The sequence below is a fragment of the Haliaeetus albicilla genome, chromosome 3, assembly GCF_947461875.1.
Source record: "Haliaeetus albicilla chromosome 3, bHalAlb1.1, whole genome shotgun sequence".
Taxonomy (NCBI): domain Eukaryota; kingdom Metazoa; phylum Chordata; class Aves; order Accipitriformes; family Accipitridae; genus Haliaeetus; species Haliaeetus albicilla.
In genome coordinates, this window is record NC_091485.1 from 68,856,612 (window position 1) to 68,876,162 (window position 19,551).

General features: G+C 45.1%; 1 protein-coding gene across 2 annotated transcripts in view; it reads left to right on the forward strand.

Annotated features, from left to right (window-relative positions):
• Positions 1 to 10,051: 10,051 nt before the first annotated feature.
• The window catches only part of CCN4 (cellular communication network factor 4), a 35,873-nt gene continuing 26,373 nt past the window's right edge, over positions 10,052 to 19,551 (forward strand). The window contains exon 1 of one of the 2 annotated variants that reach the window (XM_069780097.1): positions 10,052 to 10,404. In XM_069780097.1, the coding sequence (XP_069636198.1) occupies positions 10,357 to 10,404 (48 nt within the window). In that variant the 5' untranslated portion in view covers positions 10,052 to 10,356. The remainder of the gene's footprint in view (positions 10,405 to 19,551) is intronic. The other variant, XM_069780096.1, reaches the window with a different exon arrangement.

Consider the following 19,551-nt stretch of genomic DNA (forward strand, 5'->3'; position numbering starts at 1 on the left):
ACTTCAGTGGGAGCAACCAGCGTGGTGAGAATAGGGGGCTTCCTACAGAGGTAATCTAGGGATTGCAGGTCAAGAAGAAGTAAGTGGGAAGTATGTGAACTCTAGGAAGTGTGAACAGGAGGTCTCTGTCTAGTCCCAGTGCTAGTCCTGATTTTGGGCACCTCAAAGATTACAGGGAGAGCAAGAAATTATGATGTCTGAGCAAAGAGTAGGAGAACTGGGAAAGGGGAGAAAGCTGCAGTGGAGATGATACACATATTGTCTTTAAACTAGTTAAATGAAGAAGAAGGAAATAATTCCATCAGTGTGCCCAAGGAACAGTGGACTTCTTACTTACACTGCAGCAAGGGAGATTTAAGGTAGACATTAGGCTTAACTCTCTAACTCTGAGGACAGTGAAGGCCTGGAACAGGTTGCTGCAAAGTAGGTAGAGGGAAGCAGTCTTGCTCCTGAAGACAAGATTGGACAAACATTTGTCAGGAAGAGTTTAGTTAATGCAGTTTGTACCTTGGGGCAGGGGAGATATGAGAGGACGCCTTGAGTCTCTTCCAGCCTTCTGACTGTGCCTTGGCCATATTCCTTTGCCTCCCCCCCCCTCCCATTTTTCTTCTTCAGCTCCTGAGTCTGCTCACTAGAGGCTCAGTGCTTGGCCTTGGTCTCAGCCCAGGTCCTTTCCTGCTCCAGAAAACAATAAGCCTGGGGTCCTGAGGCAGGAGAGAGGTTGTGATGGCTCCCACCCAAGGAGGTCCCTTGCCAGGAGCTGTACTCCATCACTGGTACCCTGAGGGAAGCAGGCCCTCTCCATCACCTCGGCAGATACTTTCCCCAGGCACATTTCAAGGACCCTGACCCAGGACATGGTAAATAAATAAACCATCAGGCATTTAATACATGAAAGCTCTCTAAGCTGGCCACCTTAGTTGTAGTCTCAGCAGCCAACTTGAGGCCTCAAATGGGTCAGAGAATTTTCTTCCTAAGGTGCCTCTGGGAGGTGACACAGGATGAGGACAACAGTCCCCACCGTGCAAAGAGAAGGGTGGCTTTCCTGGGAAACACTTCACCTCCACAGCCAGCAACAACTTGAAGTAACTGAAAATAAAGGAAACCGTCTACCTCACAAGGGCATTGTGGTGTCTCAGTCATGGGGTGAACTGTGAGTTTTCCTGGCTCCATGCTGAATCCTGCTCTGTGAGGTGCTGGGAGTGCAGGCAGCCAGTCCCTCAAGGGCTGTCATGAGGAACCAGGGACGTCATGCCAGAGAAATGCATTTGAGACTGAAAAAGCAAACAGATAAGACTGCAAAAGGCAGCAGAAAGAGCTTGCCAAATTAAGCTAGAACTGAATGGTCCAAAGTGACCACTTTTGCTTGAAATTCCAGTTTCCTCCTTTAAAACTGAGCACTTGCATTTTTTCTGAGAGGTGTTTCTGTGGGATGCCCCAAAGGACAATATCTGAGACGTGTGAGTCATGTTGTGATGGCCCAAACAGAGGTCAGGGAGTCAGAGTGAGTGGGAGTAATGGACACCAGCCTGCACAGAGATGAAGAACCCTACGGGATTGGGGGGGTGGCTTCACTCCAGTTAAAATAGTTCCCACTGTATTGCAGCCTGAACGCACTATTCAGGGATTGAAACCGTGTTATGATAGGCTCTTAACAACAGTCCCGAGCTCTGCAAATGTAAAGACTACACCTTGTTACCCAGTAGAAAGGAACAGCTAAATCAAAAAAGCTGCTGGAGTGTGAACACAGTAAGAAAGGCCCTCTGATTCACTGGAATCAGCCCCCAAAGTCCTCAACCTGTGATATCTGAAGTGAAGTTGGTCCCTTTGGGACTTTAAGTCAACAAACTTCTCCCTTGTCAAGTAAGGACTGGGTATCATGACAGCGTTAGGGCAGAAAATGACTTTGTGGAATGTGATGAAGAGTTTTCATTTTTGGCATCTAATGGTGCTACAAATGTCAAATTGAGTTCCAACTTACTAATAATAGTTGCAACCATCTCAGTGAAACTGGATGCTTTTCCGGGCTGATGGTGTACAGGTTGTATTTTTAGCATTCCTTTTTTTAAAAAAAAAAAATAAATACATGCTGGCCACAGTTTTTGCTAACTGTGAGGGATACAGGATTTACCTTCTGTGTATTTTTCCAGTGTTTAAAACCAGGAATAACTAATGCAGCCTCAGGAGCACAGTGCTGTGGATCCCATGCCAGAATCTTCTCCTTTTCCGTCCCAACTCCTGTGCTGTGCCTGTCTCACACACTGTCCCAAAATATGTCCTTCTTGTCCAAATTCCCTTTGGGAAGCCTGTCCTGGCTGAACATGTGCAGCCCAGCGGTTCCTCAGGGACTCAACAATTTCAGGCGTGATTAAAGGAAGATGGACCAAAACCATGTTAAAGGGAAAGTACTGCCAGAACCCTTGAAACCATGTTATTACTTGATGAAATAAAAAAAGCATGTGCTGGATCGAGGTAGACATCAACTGCAGCAACCTTTCCCCTGAGGATGTGGGCTCAGGGCCTTGTTCCAGCCTGTTCTCCTTTTCCCTCAGGTTGAATACAAGTCTATATCATCCCATCTGCTCCAAAAGGCTGACAGGAGGAAGAGGAAGGAAAAATAAGCCCAGAAGTAAACAGTGATTACCTTGTGTGGTGCCCTCAGTCCAGGAGAGGGTGGAGAGTGTTATCACACTGGGCAGGGATGGAGCAAGGTGGACACTGATCACAAACAGCAGAGCTTGGGGCTGTGACCTGCTGCGGGTCTCCGGGTGTGATACATCACGTCCCATGCCCCGTTACCTTTCTGTGCCTCGGGGCTGCATCTTTTGGGTTGGCAAACAACGGTGCTCCAAATGAAATCAGGAAACAAAATCATAATGCTCCCAGTTTTATAAAACTGATAACAAATGCTAGCAGGCATTGTGGTGAACACCCTCCAGAGCATGGAAAAGTATTTTATCTTCTTCTTTATAACCTTTTTTAAATGCTTCAGCTGCAATTATCAATGGTAATAAAAACACGTATATACTGAATGATCTCCATAGCTGAGACCCTTTTCTGCTGAGGTCTCCAAAACAGCCCATATCAGACCCTCAATTTATTCCTCTTCTTGAGGCAGAACCACTCTATATCCACTGGAAGGTGACTGTATCTTTGCACTTTGAAAGCTTCCAGGGAAGAATCTGTGACAGACTCAATATTTTACTTCCTAAGGTGGTAGTATGAAAATGGATACCTTTGTTTTCACCCTTTTTGCTTTTATAACTGAGACTAAATTAAGGAAAAATATTGGCATGGGCTGGAAGGAGAGGAAGCTTAAAGTGCTGCTTGCAAGAAATAAAAAAATAAAAAAGATGAGAACTTGAGAGCATGTGGACTACGTGTGCCTAAAGTAGCAGTATTTTTGTGAGTACCACATCAATAAAGCTGCTTTCCCCACAGGTTTGTGTCTGGTGGCTGACTGCAAGCTCCAGCTGAAGTTGTTTTCCTGAAGTCGAGCGTCTGAGAGGTCTCAGCTGTGTGGCTTCTCTGGCGTCTAATAGTGCACGAGTAAACACACCACTTTTCCCAAAGGTGTGATACTCCTAGGGGCTCTCTCTTCTTCCTCGGTGCCTCCTTTCACAAAATGCGCAGGAATGTGATTGTCGGTGAGATATCTCTCTTTCTGTCATGTTTGGCTTGATTTTGGCCAAGAGACTCAAAAATTACTGCAAAGGGACACAGACAGGCAGACATGAACACATACAAAGTGATTGCATAAGCCTCCATTTCCCCAGGAAACAGAGACTGAAAGCAGCTCTGTTGAGAGAAATGTTTACTAACCAAATACCAAAGGAAACTTTGAATAAAATCTTACCAGAGTTAGAATGCAGAATTTGGATACTCGGGCCATAGAGGGAAAACCGGTCCTTGAATATTTCATGTGTCAAACAGGTTTGATCTCTTGGGGCTCTATTAATAACTTTTCTAAATTTCTCATAAGGTTTCTTTCTTATTTTCTTTAATATGAAAAAAAAAAGATTTTTCTGCATTTATTAACAAAATATTTTAAAAGCAACACATGGGCTAGAAGGGTAGACTTACTTTCCAACAGAAAAACAAGTCCATCTGAGATGGGAGATGGTTATGTTTTATAACCTTAATTATTTTACACTTAATGCAATTTCATTGACTTGGGGTTTTTTCCTATCAAAGATATGTATAATTTAACCTACCCTTGGAATTCACTGACCTATTTACAGTGCTGGGAAGACTCAGTGTGTGATTGAAAAGATCAAATCTGATTCCAGTCTTAGCTAGACCCAACTTGGAGCAATGAGACTGGACACCGTGCATTTCCAGCAGAACAGAAGAGATTTCTCTCCTCATGTAGTCAACTCCATCCCAGAGACTGGAGTATATTGCTCCACTAGTAGGAGGAAAAAAGGTCCAGATGAATGAGCAGTTGTGTAATTTTGTGATCACTGATCTAAAGAATAGAAATACGAGGGGGCACACATTATCCATAGTGGGCAAGTCATTTTTTGGAGCATGTCATAAAATCACTTGTCAAGAAGACCACGATATGAAGTAGACCAACCTATGAAGGGAGCAGACTGTGCTGCTTCAGGAATGTATGCAACATTTGTTGAGATTCTTCATCCTTTCATCCTTTCATAGTTTGTTAGTCAATATATTTTTTTCTTTTTTTCATGTGCATCAAGAAAAACATCTGCAGGAGGCAAATGCAAAGGTTAATTCCTCCCCTGCACTTCCTGCATTTGTTCAAATAGTTGAACTAATATTTATGAATAATGTATTGCACCCATGAATGCCACAAATCAATGCAACTCCAAGGACTTCATTTTTGTACCAGCTGAGGCTCAGACTCAATGTGTGTTATTAAGCCAGCTTCTTTTATTGGTTAGCAAATATTATGTAAATCTTTATTTCCAGAAGACTACTTTTCTACAGCAAGGATTTATCAAAGCTTGTTCATATTTCTGGCAGGTTCCTGATTCTCTATGGCCTGTTCATTTTGGTTATTAATTATTGTGAGAGCTTGGCATCTTATTTGTATGGTGGTTTGTTGCTTTTCTTTTTCTTTCTTATTCTAAGTTTTGTTTGAAAGCTTTAATTAAGAAACTGATGTTTTTTGAGAGCAGATACTGAGACAGAAAATTGCTCAGGAAAAACACTGGATACCCCAGAGTACTGTTGCTGCTGTCACGAATGCCTGGTACTGGTTCAAAACCATCAGAATATCTCTTTTGCCCACATAATGGCCACATAAATGTCCAAAAGGAAATTATGAGAATTTAAGAATAGATGAACACAGTAGTCAGGCCATTGCTTTTGAGGGCAATGAAGAAAATACAATATCTGAAGTTACTGGCATCAATAATTGAAAATCTAATATAACACATATTTGTAAACTGAAATAAAGTTCTACAATTCTTTTAAAATGAGAACTTACAGAAACTAGTATTTTAATGGCTTGGGTTCTTGCTACTGTCATTCAAACCCTATGTTTTTCCTCACAGTGGAACAGCTCAGCTGCTGTCAGCCAGATTAATACTGCTGAAATCAACAGAGTCACACAGATTGACACCAGCTGAAGACCTGTCCTAATAAATCTGAGTCTATTTATGGGGGATGAAAACCACAGTCATGCCTCCCCAAAGGCAGTATTCTCACTTGAATATAAATGGTTTTGGCTGCATGAATGAATTAAATATTGAAGGTTCCATTTTTCAGACTTAGCTGAGGCTTCACCCTTATCAGTGGATCTGATTTATACCAGCTCTTTAGAGAAATAATCACTCAGTCCTAGAGTGCTGACAGTCAGGCTGGTTTACCTGAACTATCTGATTTTCTTTTTAGCTGTTGGGTGTATGCTGGCACAAGGAGTGCAAGCCACACCGCATTGTGCATACTTACTCAGTAATGGAAACCTGTGTTGAGTAACTTTTCAAGGTACCTCCCTTCACCTGGCATTTTTTAAGGGACTGAGGGAATCCAGTGGTGGATTTACCACATTAACTCCTCGCTGGTACCTTCTACATCGTGGTACCAGGGATACAAGGCTGAACAGGAGCAAAGGAGCTTTTGGGTCTCTATCCATACTGTGATTCCCGTCCATCTTCTTCTTTGGAAAGACTGTTTAGACGGCAAAAGAGTAAGTCCTGTTGTATTGCAGCTTCTTGCACTCTGTGGCGTCAAGTCTCATCTACAAAGGCCAGTAACTCTCTGGAAATGAGATATTCACCTGTGTTGAAGTGGGGCTCGCTGAGTGCTCAGAAGCTTGATGTTATCAAGAGTCAGCTAAACCAGATGTTTTCATACTCTTGTTTCTAAAGTTTCTTTGATATTTCAGAGGGCCAGGCTGATGTAACTCTCCCTCCCATCACCTAAGTAGTAATAACAACAACAATAATAGATGGGGCAGTTTGACTCCCCCACCTCCCTTCCCATTCCAGTATGTGCCCCCTGAAGCGGGTGAAGTTCCCAGCCTTCCTGCTGATTGCAGGCTCAGCGGGGTCCCTGCTATTCAGCAGGCAAGTCCTGCATGGAATGGGTGTCTCGTCCATCACCCCAGCATGGAGAAAGCAGAAAGAAGGGCACCCTGGTAGAAAACTAATACAGCTACTTGTCTGGCTTGTTTAAAAGCCAGATTCATGACTCAGCCTTTACCTTTTATGAGTCAGGAAATTCCAAGGTGCTCTTTTTTCCCTTGGACTTGTAGGCAGACTCTGATCTCACTTATTACAGGGTAAATCCACTACAGGCAAGGAGCTATTCCTGCCACACATTTGCAAGCAAGAGCAGCATCCATCCTCCCTGAACTCTCTTTCTGTTTTTAGCAGTCCCTGTGTTCTTTGGCCAGCTGCAGGCCTCAGTAAAAGTGTCAGGCACATCAAACGGCATAAAATAAATCAATCCATTTCCCAGTTTATTTAGTCTAAAAAGACTGTAAAATGGAGTCAAGTTGAGAAACCTGTTTATGTGGCCAAGAGGCCTAAGGGACATATTGAGGAAGGAGTGATATTAAAGAGTTAGGCTAACAGAATCAGAGCTAGTTTGCACTGGGGCATGCTACCTGTTTCCAGTTCACTGTGGATGGCGTGACTGCAGAATGATGGATAGTTGCATTCACAGACATAACGTCCATGGAAGGTGAAAGGTAAAGAGACAAAAGTCATTACAGCTATAAAATTGCTTCAGGTTCCAGAAAACCAATTAGACACTGAGACTTAAAAGCAATGTGGCTTCCTTGTTTTATTGAAGAGAAGAGACAGCAGTGATTTACTGAACCTTTGCATGTTTCTATGTTGGAAGAAGGTACTGAATTCTCATCAGCCAAGCAGACATTGGCAGAAAGATGAAACTAGCAAACTCAGACTGAAAATACGGCACAAACTCTTAATAGTGAATGTAACTGAACTCACCAAAACATGAGGTAGATTTTCCATCATTTGAAGATCTTAAATTGAATTTAAGTCTTTGAACTAGACAAAGAAGTGTCTTTAGAGCCTCCATTTACCAGGGTCAGTACAGGACTTCCCAGGATTAAGCCAGGGTGACACAGGATTTCAATGGTCTCTTTTAGCATTGTCATCCTTAGAGGGATCCGAGAGCCCCCAGAAGCAGGAACCAAGGTGTGGGCTGCTGCCATCACTGAGTTCAACAAGAGCCTAAATGTCCCTGTCATTTGAGACTTAATGAAATAACCTTACACCCAGTCACACCTGTAAGTGCACCGACGTGCCATATCTAAGCAGGAACGGCTATCAGAAAGGCTGCTGAGGCAGCTGGAAGACTCAGCACCCCTGCCCTGGGGCTGCAGGCCCACTCCTTGATCCCTGTCTCATCCAAGCTAGGATAGAGTGTCTGGTTTATGATCGCCACATGACAAACTCCCACGGCCAACGTGAGATGAGCTGTGGAGCTGCAAGCAGCCAGATGTCCACATCTCAAAGACTCCATCCTTGCTGACATACTTGACCACAGCATTAGCTAAGGAATTCACTGAGGGGAATGAAATATGCAGGGGAAAGAGTCAGAGTGAGATAAGCAAATATTTTTGGGGAAAAAACAAAACCAACACACTGCCATTTCTGGTGTCATTTATAAATGACACCAGATTTTGTAGTCTGATATACTTGATTTTATAGTCTGATAACCCAGGAACTTTGAACTCTTGTTCCTCTTCTGTTTGCAAAGCTACTTTTGCTAGGACTGCTAGCATGGCCCCTTCAACTCCAAGCCAGCAACCATGACTTGTACGAGGTATTAGCCACCTACTTTACATCTGAGCCTATTACCCTAGGCTGATCCATCTAGTTTCACCTCTTTTTTAAGAGACCATTTCACCTAAGTCAGAGGAAATGCACTCTCAAAATGCTCCTTTCACTTCACATAGTGTTTGGGAATTTGGACCCCAAAGTCAGGCCCAGAGTGGTAGCCACATGCAGATGAACACCACCCAGGTGGCATGAAGATAGCAGGCTGCTTTCTAGATTCCTCAGCAGAGAAAGAGAGTGCCTGTGCCTGAGTATTGCTGGTGTATGAGGAAAGAATGTGTGCTGGTGACAGAGATGGGGGAGAAAAAAATATTGAAATAGAGAGAGGTGGGATGAATGAACAGAGGGGGACGTGAAGAAAGGGAGGGAAGGATACAGAGAAAGGAGCACAGAAACAGCCCTGGGGGAACCTGACAGAAAATACAATCCCCAACCTGGTCTTCAGGGTGGTACGTCCTGGGAAGGGGCTGTGGCAGGGGTGAAGGTGCTGGAGGAGGAGGACAGAAGGCGGCACTTTGTCCGCTTTGCAGCCAAGCTCTGGCTGAGTCCTTTCCCAGGGCAGCCGAGTGTCCGGACTGTCACACAAAAAGTCTGGTCCAGCTGGTGTAAAACCATTAAACCACCCGTGTCACGTCACACAGCGCAAAGGGATGAAAATCGCTGGGAGAACACGTGTTACTGGAGTACAGCTTCCTTGCTCTCCCCTCCCCAGCTGCCGTCAGCCGCAGCCGTGAGTGTTCGGCCGTGCCGGGTCCGGGGAGCAAACCCCACCGCAGCACCAGCTCCCCTGGAGGGCTGGGATGGCTGCTGGGGGGGCTGGGGCTGGCACAACCCAACCCGACCCAGCACACCCGAGTCACAGGAGGTAGCCAAGGCTAGGCAGAGGTTGAGGTCCCATCTCAGTTCTAGTTTGGCCATTAGAGTGTTCACCCATCCATCACTGCCCAGCTTGCCACATCAAGCAAGAGGGCTTGCCTACTTTTAAATTTACCTGGACACCTCATTTAGCCCATGCTTCAACTCTTCCTTGGGTCTAAGACTTGTAAAGCGGTTTAATAGGATTTTTCTTCCCTTTGCAAGCACTCATTTTCCTTATACTATTCTATTTCAGTTTAAGGATGAAAGAGACTTTAAATTCTTTCCAATTCAGATTTCGAAGGGTGAGGGAAAATACTGTGCATGTGCCTAGGTAAAAGGAGAAAAAACACATCAGACATGACACAGCTAAAATCAGGGTATACATTAACAGAGATACAAGTGATCAGAGAGTTTAGTTCTGCTCAGGGTGGGGTTTGCACTCCTATGTACCTGGGCAATATTTGTTATGCCCACTACTGGCACAGGGTAGAAACATAACTGGGCCCAGGAGCTGATGCATACTCTGATACACTCCAGAAAATCACAGAAGGTATGTGTAACATGGCAGGGGACAGTATGTCCTTCCTTTTGTTTCCCATGTGGGTTGCTCTATAAAGAGGGGGGTCCCCAGGGAGCTGGCAGACTGCCTGCCACGGGGTGCACTCGCAGGACAAACATCCTCCCGCAATTCAAATGAAGCCACTCTTTTTAAAAGATTAAATAAATCAAACATCTGTGCGTATCCGTACACATGTCAGGTCATTCATCACAATCAGTAAAGCCAGATCAAACGTTTCTTGCCGTGCTGGCTAAGTTGCAAGAGTCTGAATGCCATGAGCAACACGAGAGGTAAGCTCTGAGCGTTTTGGTGCTGTGCTAAGATTGCAGGCGATGGACCACAGCGCTGCAGCTTTCCCTTTAAGAGCCCTTTGGCTAACGGCGATACACTGAAATGCAGGAGGTGGGACAACACCACACACAAAAATGAAGAAGTGAAGGCAGGAAAAGTTTCTCCAGAGGAAAAATGCAGGGCTTGTCCTTCACCCTGACGTCAGATCTGTCTTTAATAAAATCCCCAAAGAGCCAAGAGAAAAAGGCAGAGTGCCTAGGCTAGGTTGCCAGTTGAGGATTGCTCTGCGTTCCCCAAAGTGGTGTTTTTGTTCAAAACGGCTCTAAATCTGGGTTCAATCAATGTATTTAATCCCGGCTTCCAGGGATGAGGTGGCTTTTGCCCTGGATTCTAGCAACAAGCAGCATTTTGCAGGTGAGTTGGGAAACTGCAGGAGCGACTCGTCTTCTGCAAACACGCCTGGGGTTAATGCACGGTGGGCTGGGAGAGCTGAGTGCCGTGCATGTGGGAAGGTGGGCACTGGTAAGCTTTGGGGAGGTGGGAGATGTGAGAGCGAGGAGGGAAAGATGAGCTGTGGAGGGAAAGAGGAAAGGGAAAGGGAAAGGGAAAGGAAAGGAAAGGGAAAGGGAAAGGAAAGGAAAGGAAAGGAAAGGAAAGGAAAGGAAAGGAAAGGAAAGGAGAAAGGAAAGGAAAGGAAAGGAAAGGAAAGGGGAAAGGAAAGGAAAGGGGAAAGGAAAGGAAAGGGGAAAGGAAAGGAAAGGGGAAAGGAAAGGAAAGGAAAGGGGAAAGGAAAGGAAAGGAAAGGGGAAAGGAAAGGAAAGGGGAAAGGGAAGGAAAGGGGAAAGGAAAGGAAAGGGGAAAGGGAAGGAAAGGGGAAAGGGGAAAGGGGAAAAAGGAAAGGGTGCAGAAGTGTCTCTGAGTTAAGTCCACCTCTGCACGGCATCCAGGTGGGTCTGCACAGAAAACTGCAGTGTGGGGTGGTGTTTGTTTGGGGTTTTTTTTCCCCTTTTTTCTTCTTTTCCTTTTTTTTCCTTTTCCTTTTATTGCCGCTATTTGCATTGCGGAGCAAAAGAAGGAGGCAAAGATGACCCCTTCCTGCCCGAAGGAGCCAGGGTGAGGCTGCGAGGGCAGCGGCTTGGAGGGGAAAGCGGGCCGGGACCGAAGCAGTCCCGGGGCCGGGCCCGGAGCAGGGGAAGGGGCCGGGAGCCGGGCGGTGCCGCCGGCCGCTCCCCCCAGGTGTGCCGCTGCCGGCGCTGCCTGCGGCCGGTGGCGGAGGAGGGTTTTCTTTCCCTCTCTCCCCATCTCTTTTAGCTGCCCGGTCCACGCAGGCAGTAGCTGCTTTCCTTCCCCTCCTCTTTGGCAAAACCTGGGTGGAAAAGCCGCTCATTTCAGAAGGTGTTTGAGTTTTTCTTTTTTTTTTTTCTTTCCCCCCCCCGGTGCGTGCTTGCGGCTGGCGTAGAGAGCGAGCCGGCTGTGGAGAGCTGTTGGAAGGTGTTTTTTAGGAAGGTGACGGTCGTGGCAGGGAGGCAGGGGGTGCGGGGAGCTCCTGTCCCCACCGGGAGAGCGACCCGCGATGTCCCTCATCATCCTCCCCACGCCAGGAGGCAACGCTCGGGGAGCCCTGGAGCACCCCGAAAGAGAGGTGGATCCTAGGGAACCCTTTGGGGTACCCGGCTTGAGGCCGGGGCATTCCCTGAGCCAGACACGTGTGAAGCTGTTTCTGAGCATCGCCGCTGCTCGAAGGGGGGGTAATGTCAGCAGCTTTGCACGGGGAAGGGGGGGTTTTGCTTTGCAGGGCTGCTGGCATCAGGGGTTGGCTTGTGTGTTGCGAGGTAAAACGAGGCTTTAAAGCAAGAAAGTAGCACGCGTGGTGTGGTGTGGTACGCCAGACGCACCTGCGTGAAGGCAGATGGCAAAGCGATAAGTCCTGCTTGAATGTGGAGATGGACTGATAGTGGTGCCTCTTCTAGGAAAAAAATACAACGCAAAACAAAACACAAAACTAACAACAAACAAACAAGATGGAGCTCTTGGGCTCTCTGAGGTAAGCTGATTCTTACCTCGGTTGATTTTTATTGAGCAAGGAAAAAATCTCACAGAGGGAGGACCCCCCCACACCCCCCAAACAGTGTTACTAGAGGAGATCTGTGTGAGCCTTGTAAATTTTACAGTGGTTTTCCTGGGTTCCCTTAATATCAAGGATGTTTGTAAAAAAAGCTGCTGTAGCATGAAAGTATGTGTGAGTGCATGCAGACACATGCGCCTGCTGGGGGGGGTGAGTAAGTGAGTGCAATCCAACTACTGCTGGCAGCAAGTTTGGTCTAAAGAGTATCTCAAAAAGAGTTTGAAACAGTATCAAAAATTGCCTAAAAAGAGTCCTGGGTCTTGACTGTTTCAATTCCAGCTCTCCACTGAAAGGAACAGGTGAAGCTGTGTCTCTCTGGAGCATCCCAGGGGCACTGTTACCTCCCAAACATACCCATGGAGTTGGACCTTGGAAGGGTGTGCTTAGAAACCATTGAGTAGGGATGATTTCCCCCTGTAATGACGTGGCTTTCTGTGGGTCTTCTCCACACCAGAACTGGGATGTGACAGGGAGTTGGTAGGCTGAGGAAGGGCAGATTTCTGTCTGGTGTACACAAGGGAGTGAGGGAATGGGGATGAAAAGAATGATAGCATGGAGGGATGAGAGGGGTTGGGGAAAGCAACTGGGAGGGAGTTTTAGTCTATGCAATATTTATAGGACTTTCTGGAGAAGAGCAGGCTTGCTTTGGTCTGTTTAAAGGAAGGATGTCTGAAGGAGCAAGGGATATGGCAAATGGTATAGGATATTGTGAATATTTAGCTGACATGGCCACCCTGCTCATTAGCCATATCTTAGCTAAGTCACGCAGGTCATAACAGATGAATGCTGGTAAAGCTCTGACACCTCCCCACCTCATTGTCTATTGTGTTGCGTCTTTGGTGGCATCAACACAACAGTAATAAAGATCTTTCCAACGCTGCAGAGGCATTCATGGAGTGTTGGCATCAGGCAGGTCGCTGTGCAGAGGCAAAGCCCTGTGGCCTCCCTGGGGACTTGTCACTCTTCACTTATATGAAGAAATATGGACAGAAAAAGATTCTCCACAGGGAAAGAGGAGGGTTGAGTATCTGGAACATAACTGGAATATATATACCCATTCCAGGGAGAAAGACAGAGGAGTTAATATGGGAAGGTCAAACAGGTCTCAAAGGGCATTTCAGAAGGCAGCTATCAGATTCTGCGGCAGTGCTCCCCGTCCCCCAGTACTGTATTAAGCTACAGGCAGTTACTGAGTTCTTAAACAGTTTTATCAACAGAGTTTTATTAGGGCATAACTGCACAGGCGATGGGCTTGGGAAAAGAAAAATAGCTGAGCATAGCTGGAATTGGAGGCATAAGTTTTCAAACATTTCTTAAAATATTTTTTTTTCATAGATATAAGGGCAGAGACCATGGGAGCCCAAGTCCCGTCAACTAGGCTGAGATTCCTCAGTGCCTGAGTCATTTCTGCAGCAAGGACTTTAAGGCTGGATGTGTTGGTCCCTTTCGGTGCTGCACATTGAGGAATCAGAGCCAGGATCTTCAGCCTCTAGTCCAGATGACTCAGTAGATAAAAGACCCCTTGTTCAGTTTGGACTAAATGTCCCAAACCAGGGTGATGATCAGAAATGCAGTTCTGCACTTCGTAGAAAATGAGTAAAGGAGATTATACAGGAGGAACAGCATTGGAGGTTTCTAAAACATTTGAAGTGGAGAAATAGGTGGTGTGTGGATCTAAAAATCTAAAATAAATTTCAAAAAAGGTGAATGCAAACCTGCAGACTTTTCCTTTAATGGTGCTGGTAAGCAGCAGGTCAAATAGAAAAGAATGGTGTTGCTCTTCATCGCATCAACTAGTAGGCAGGTATTGAAACTTTTATTTGATGTGATGGCAGTCACGGCACACAAACACCAGGCTTTTGGCTTTAGTGCATTTGAGGGAGGAGAGAGATATTCAAAGATGGTTTTATATAGGCACCATCTCCTTTGTGAGCATTGATTTCACTGGATAGTTACTGATAATGACCCAAACTCAGGGCTGCCCCAGGCTGTGTGGAAAGTGGTTTGAGAACCATAATGTGTGGTTTTTCCTTCTTCTTTTTATAAGATTTATTGGCACAGATGTGAGGCCAAGAATTTCATTTGTAAAATGTTTAGATTTGGTGGCAGGAAAAAATTATTACATTTCTTTGGGTTCTTCCAGGCAAAACCACATTCTGACCAAACAGGAACCAAAGAAAAAAAAAAAAAAGAAAAGAAAAAGCTACAAATTGATTTATTAATTTATGTATTTGCTTTGCTAGCAGCTCATATATAGTCTAATGCTAAATGTTCCAGACACCTTTATTCTTGCCTGCAAAAATCCCATGGCTCTCCAGGGGAGGTGGGCTAAGGTTTGTCTATTGAGTGCTTCTTAATGGAAGACTCCAGGCTTGCAACATGGATAATGATGCATAGATAATCCTAGGCAGAATAGGTTCAAAGTTGACGTGTCTTGTCCCTCTAACCTTCCCACCATTCCCTGTTGCTTGACAGCATCTGGTTGCCAGAGACAGGTTTGATACACTTCTCTTTAGAAGGGCTTCTATGCTACACTTCCATAAATTGTAGATGTCAATTAAAATTACACTGGTTATAGCAGCTGAGGATTCAGCTATGCAAATGACTATCTCGTGGCTCGAAGCTGGTAGATATAATCCCCATGGGCATGGCTGCATCATACATGGGGCTTTCCCAAAGCTGATCTTCCATTTGGCAGTGCCCCCCTCACAAATCCACTTGCAGAATGGAATCATTGCCAAGGCAACATCCTGAAGGTAGCACTGAATGTGCTTCACGTGGGTCAGAGGTCCAGACCCAGGTCTGTTTCTGATGAAGATGCCTCCTAAATACACAAACACACACACACAGAGTTTTTGCAGAGAGCAGCAGGCTTTTATGCATTTTTTTTCATAACTTCTCCTATCAGTGTCTGAATTTGCTTTGATAGCCATCAGCTGCCAGTGTGCAACAGTGTCTTTGCCAACCCACCTCGCAGTTGTGCCACTGCCTGTTTGTGTCCTCTCGGACACAAATGGGTCCTGTCCCCATTCCAAACTGCAGCAGTCCTGCCTGCAGGGCGAGTACTTTGTTAGTGGGGCTTCTCCAGGGAAAAGCGTTAGTTAAAATGATAACTGTGGGGTTTAGCAAAAGGAAGAGCTTTACATGATGATACTAGGAGTCTGTCCATTGAAAGGCTCATGCATGTTTAACTTCTCCTGCCTTCCCCAGGTGCTATGAAAAGGCACCAGTTAAAAATTTCAGAAGTCCTCCACACCCACATGGGACATTTGACTTCTTTCTTCAGAAGCTCTAGGCTCGCATGTTGGGATGGTAAGAGTTGCTTTAGCATCTTCCCAGTGCTCAGCTTACTGAGAACTGCTCTTTTTGGATGGCTTCAATGTCCCAGCGGGGTCCTGAGCATTCTTGTCTGGACATCCCTGGCTCTCATGCACAAGTGGAAATGAAGCTGTTTTAAACAAAAAGAAATAGTATCATGTATGTGAACATTGGCAGCTGTGGCCTGGCAAAAGCTGAACGCCCACAGCTTCAGCTGAAGATACATTTGAGTATCAAGCCTGACAGCATCTCATGTTGTGGACCAGAGAGCAGGGTAAGGTTTCTTCACTGGTTCAGACTTAAGTTTGTCACCGGGAGGTGCAGGTAGGCACCCTGGATTAAGATATTCCCCCTTTGCTTTCTTATAATACAGCTCAACAATCCTCATTCTTAGGTGCTTATGTCAAAAGTAGAATTTTCTGTTCCTATTAAATAGAAACTTCGACTGATGGCCGTCAGCTTGACAGTGATGGGCCCAAACAAAGTCTATCCATTTGTTTTCTTTCTGTGTTCTGATGTTCACGAAGAACTCAGACCCAGTTTCCTGGAATGCGCTTAAAGTACCCAATTTCCCCCTCACTCCCTCTTCCAAGTTTTGTCCCACCCAGGGTCTCCTGAGATGAGTTACCTTCAGCCTCCCATTGCTGCAGGTTGGCAGGGGGATCACAGGGCTTTATTTTTACAGATGTGTTCCTGAGTCAAGGGACTCTGATTCTGCTGCTTTAGAAGCCCTGTGCAGATGTTCTCCAGTGGTGCTCTGGGTTTCCTAGCTGTGGGTGAGGATCACTGGTTCTCCTGCACCCTGGTGGTCTCCCAGCTCTGCGAGGTACCTCCACTGGTGCCTCTGTTATTTATTGCATCCATACTGAAACCTTACGTGTTTCCCTCTTGGCTGCTGCTGATTCTGGCATCCTGGGTGAAGCTTCTGGAGTCCTCTTAATCCCTTGTGTCTTCTAATAGACTGCTACTGGGCTTTAACTTGTAATCCTTGCATCTGAGCTAGGTGTGGGAAAGCAGAAGGGAAAAAAGGCATTTTTACCTCTGTGGGTGCCAACAGCTGGCTCTGCTCTACAAGTAACTCTTCTTGTGGATGGGGAAGGAAAGGAGAGCCTTTAGGCCGAAACAGCTGTGGAAGAAGATAAAACTTAAGCTAAGCTTTGCAGCACAACTTGAATAATGAATTTCTAATACTTGGGTTGGTAATGCATTCCAGGACTGTGTGGTCATCTCTGTGTTCCTCTTCTCTTTCTCAATAGCTCCCACGTTGTTCTGTTTTATTAGTCTGGGTCTGTCATTCTACTTAACCTATAAAGCAAATGAGAGATGAGCAAGCTGGAAGGCCAAGTTTCATGAACTCCAGGATGGCATGCAATGAGCCCAAAGGGAAACCTGAGAGGTATTTGAAGAAATAATTGTGAGCTTATGCATCATCCATGGAGGGTTGTGAGTCACCTGGATCCTGATGTTGCTGGACATGTGTGCAGTTAGGTCTTTACTGTCATGGAGAAATTCCAGCCCTGCACAAGCACCTTCTCCTAAGAGCTTGCCTTGCAGATTTGGAAGGAGTTATAAGAAAAAATGTCTCGTACTTGGTCATGGGGCAGCATAGCAAGGTCACTTGGTCCAGCATTTCATTGACCCTCAGATGAACAGAACTCACAATACCTGTAATGCTTTGGCTGCTTTTATGCCTTCTTCTTAGAGCTGAAACAAACTCCTCCTACTCAGCTTAAGGTGAACCTGTCCTTTCCCTTCCCAGCATACTGAAATCACCTCCAGTGAAAGGCTTCCAGGGGGATATGAAGCATTGGCTTTATCATTACATCTCTAGCATGCAGCTGTCTAGCTTGAGTGAGTTAGTAGCTACATTGGATTTAGAAACATGGAACTACTATATGTAGAATCTGTATATAATGGAAAGAACACAGTAAAGTCAGTAGTAGTAAGCAATTTGTAATTCTGTACAATACCTGACACAAAACTTGCTACATGTCACCAAGAGCAGCATAACCCACATAGACTTAACAACTTTGACCAAAATTGCTCTGGATGACTCAGGCATTTATTTTTTTTTTTATTTCTTTTAGAAGTCAGCAATTTTTTTAGCTATGTGTGCATGGTAGCACTTTCCCCTTTCTAGAATTTATGAATGCAACTCAAACTTTAATTTCTGAGTGGTTTAAAAGTTTCGATTCCTTTCCATGCTCTAGCAGCTTTCCAGACTACCATCCTGCTTTCATTTCTGGTGTTTTCTTACTGAAGCTTTTCGAGTAACAAGAGACAGCAAGATGAGTGGGGGATTGTTTCTTTCTTTTGCTGAAGTTTCCTCATCTCCATATACGTATGCTTGGCCTGTGACAGGATGATTATACAGAAAAGAAAGGAGCATGGCTTCGCTGAAACCCAGTTTGGTGCCTTTTGGGGACAACACTAATCATATGAGGCAGTGACTCTGGTGAATTTGTTTTACTCCATGAAGGGGCCAGACATCTTGCACTGGGCAGACAACTTATGAACCAGCTCTCTGCAGAGAGACTGCTAACTTCCCCCAAAAGTGCCATCACTATCATAAAACGTTTCCTGACTATGCTCTAAACACTTGTGTCATTGTCACTGCCATGCCTGATAAATGGTATCCTTGGCATTCTCACATTTGTGGTGCAAGATGCCACTCTGCATCTGTGTTCTTTGGACTTGTGGATCCTCCTTTCTGGGTTTTAAAGTCCACCAGAATATTCCTGGATGTGTATGATAACCAAGCAGGCTATAGGTCACATTCATGATGACCAGCTTATATCTGCTGTGAGAGAGGGAACCTTCTGTATCTGGGCTGACAAGAAGGCAGAGATATCAAAATCCATATGAGGAAAATTAAGCACTCCTCTGAGTGGCTGGCACATGTATTTGGCTGCCCGCAGGCTACTAATTCCCTGGTTTTAGAGTAACAGCTGGGTCATTTTAGCTGTTTAGCAAGGAAGGACCAAACCACAAAAACTGCAGCCAGTGCTGAGAATCTGCAAGTGGATTACACTATAAAACTCTTTGGTTACATTTTTATGAGGAAAAAAGGGTGGAAAATTCATTAGGAAAATATCCAGGTTCCATTAACTAGCTTGGCCATTCAGCAGGTGATTTATTTATAAGCACTGCTGACAGTATTGCCTGCTGGATCTTGGCCTTGGAGGACGAGGTCATACCCACAGCATCTGTGTGTGGGCTGATATACATTGATGCAAGAGAATGAGGGCAAATTTCGTTGGCTTCTTTCTGCGAGTTTTTCTTCCACATTTGACCCTAGGTATTGCAGTTACTGTAGTTAAATATATAACGACATCTCTGCTATTTAACAGTGCAGTTCATTTATGGAGAGCATTCACTATTAATTTTCACTGTTTTATTAGAGTGCCAAGTGTACATTTTTAAAATTACATTTAAAAAATACATGCGGGTCAAAGAAGCTGCAAGGCGATGTCTATGAGGTAGTGGATTTCTGGAGGTCACTTGACTTATTTTTCCATATTTTACATCAAAACCTGTACTAAGCTTCCTCAGTGCACTGGGGTTCCCCAAAGCGGTGGTACGATTGCGCTTGTGCAGGCTGGTGAATTCCTCGCCCGCCAAAGCTGCCCGGGTGTGGGTGAGCTCCTGAGCTTGTGGCGGAACGATGCATTACGTGCCTGGTTTCAGGCTCAGATAAGATGCTTCTGCTTCATTTAGATGATACACTTAATTCTGTATGATTTACGTGTACATACATACAATACACGTATGCATATACCCACATCCCCCCTGTATTTTTATGTTTTGTGTCAGTTATTCCATGTGTCATATAGACAGTCTGTTTGCACGCAAGGAGGTGTTTGTGTCATATTTTTGACTGTTTCTGTGCCCCCCCCCCCCCAGCAATATTAAAATGCTTTTCAGAATATCATCTGGGAGGCTGGACTATTTGATTAGAGGAATAAATGGATATTGCGGCAGCACAGTTGAGTTCCCTTTAAAACCTCTGCATCCTAGATGACTGTACCATTTAGTAGAAGAACAATTAAAGAATTGCATTTGTCTCTTTCCCATGTGACTATATGACCATAAAGGTGTTGAGCCTAGTTTTATTGTTC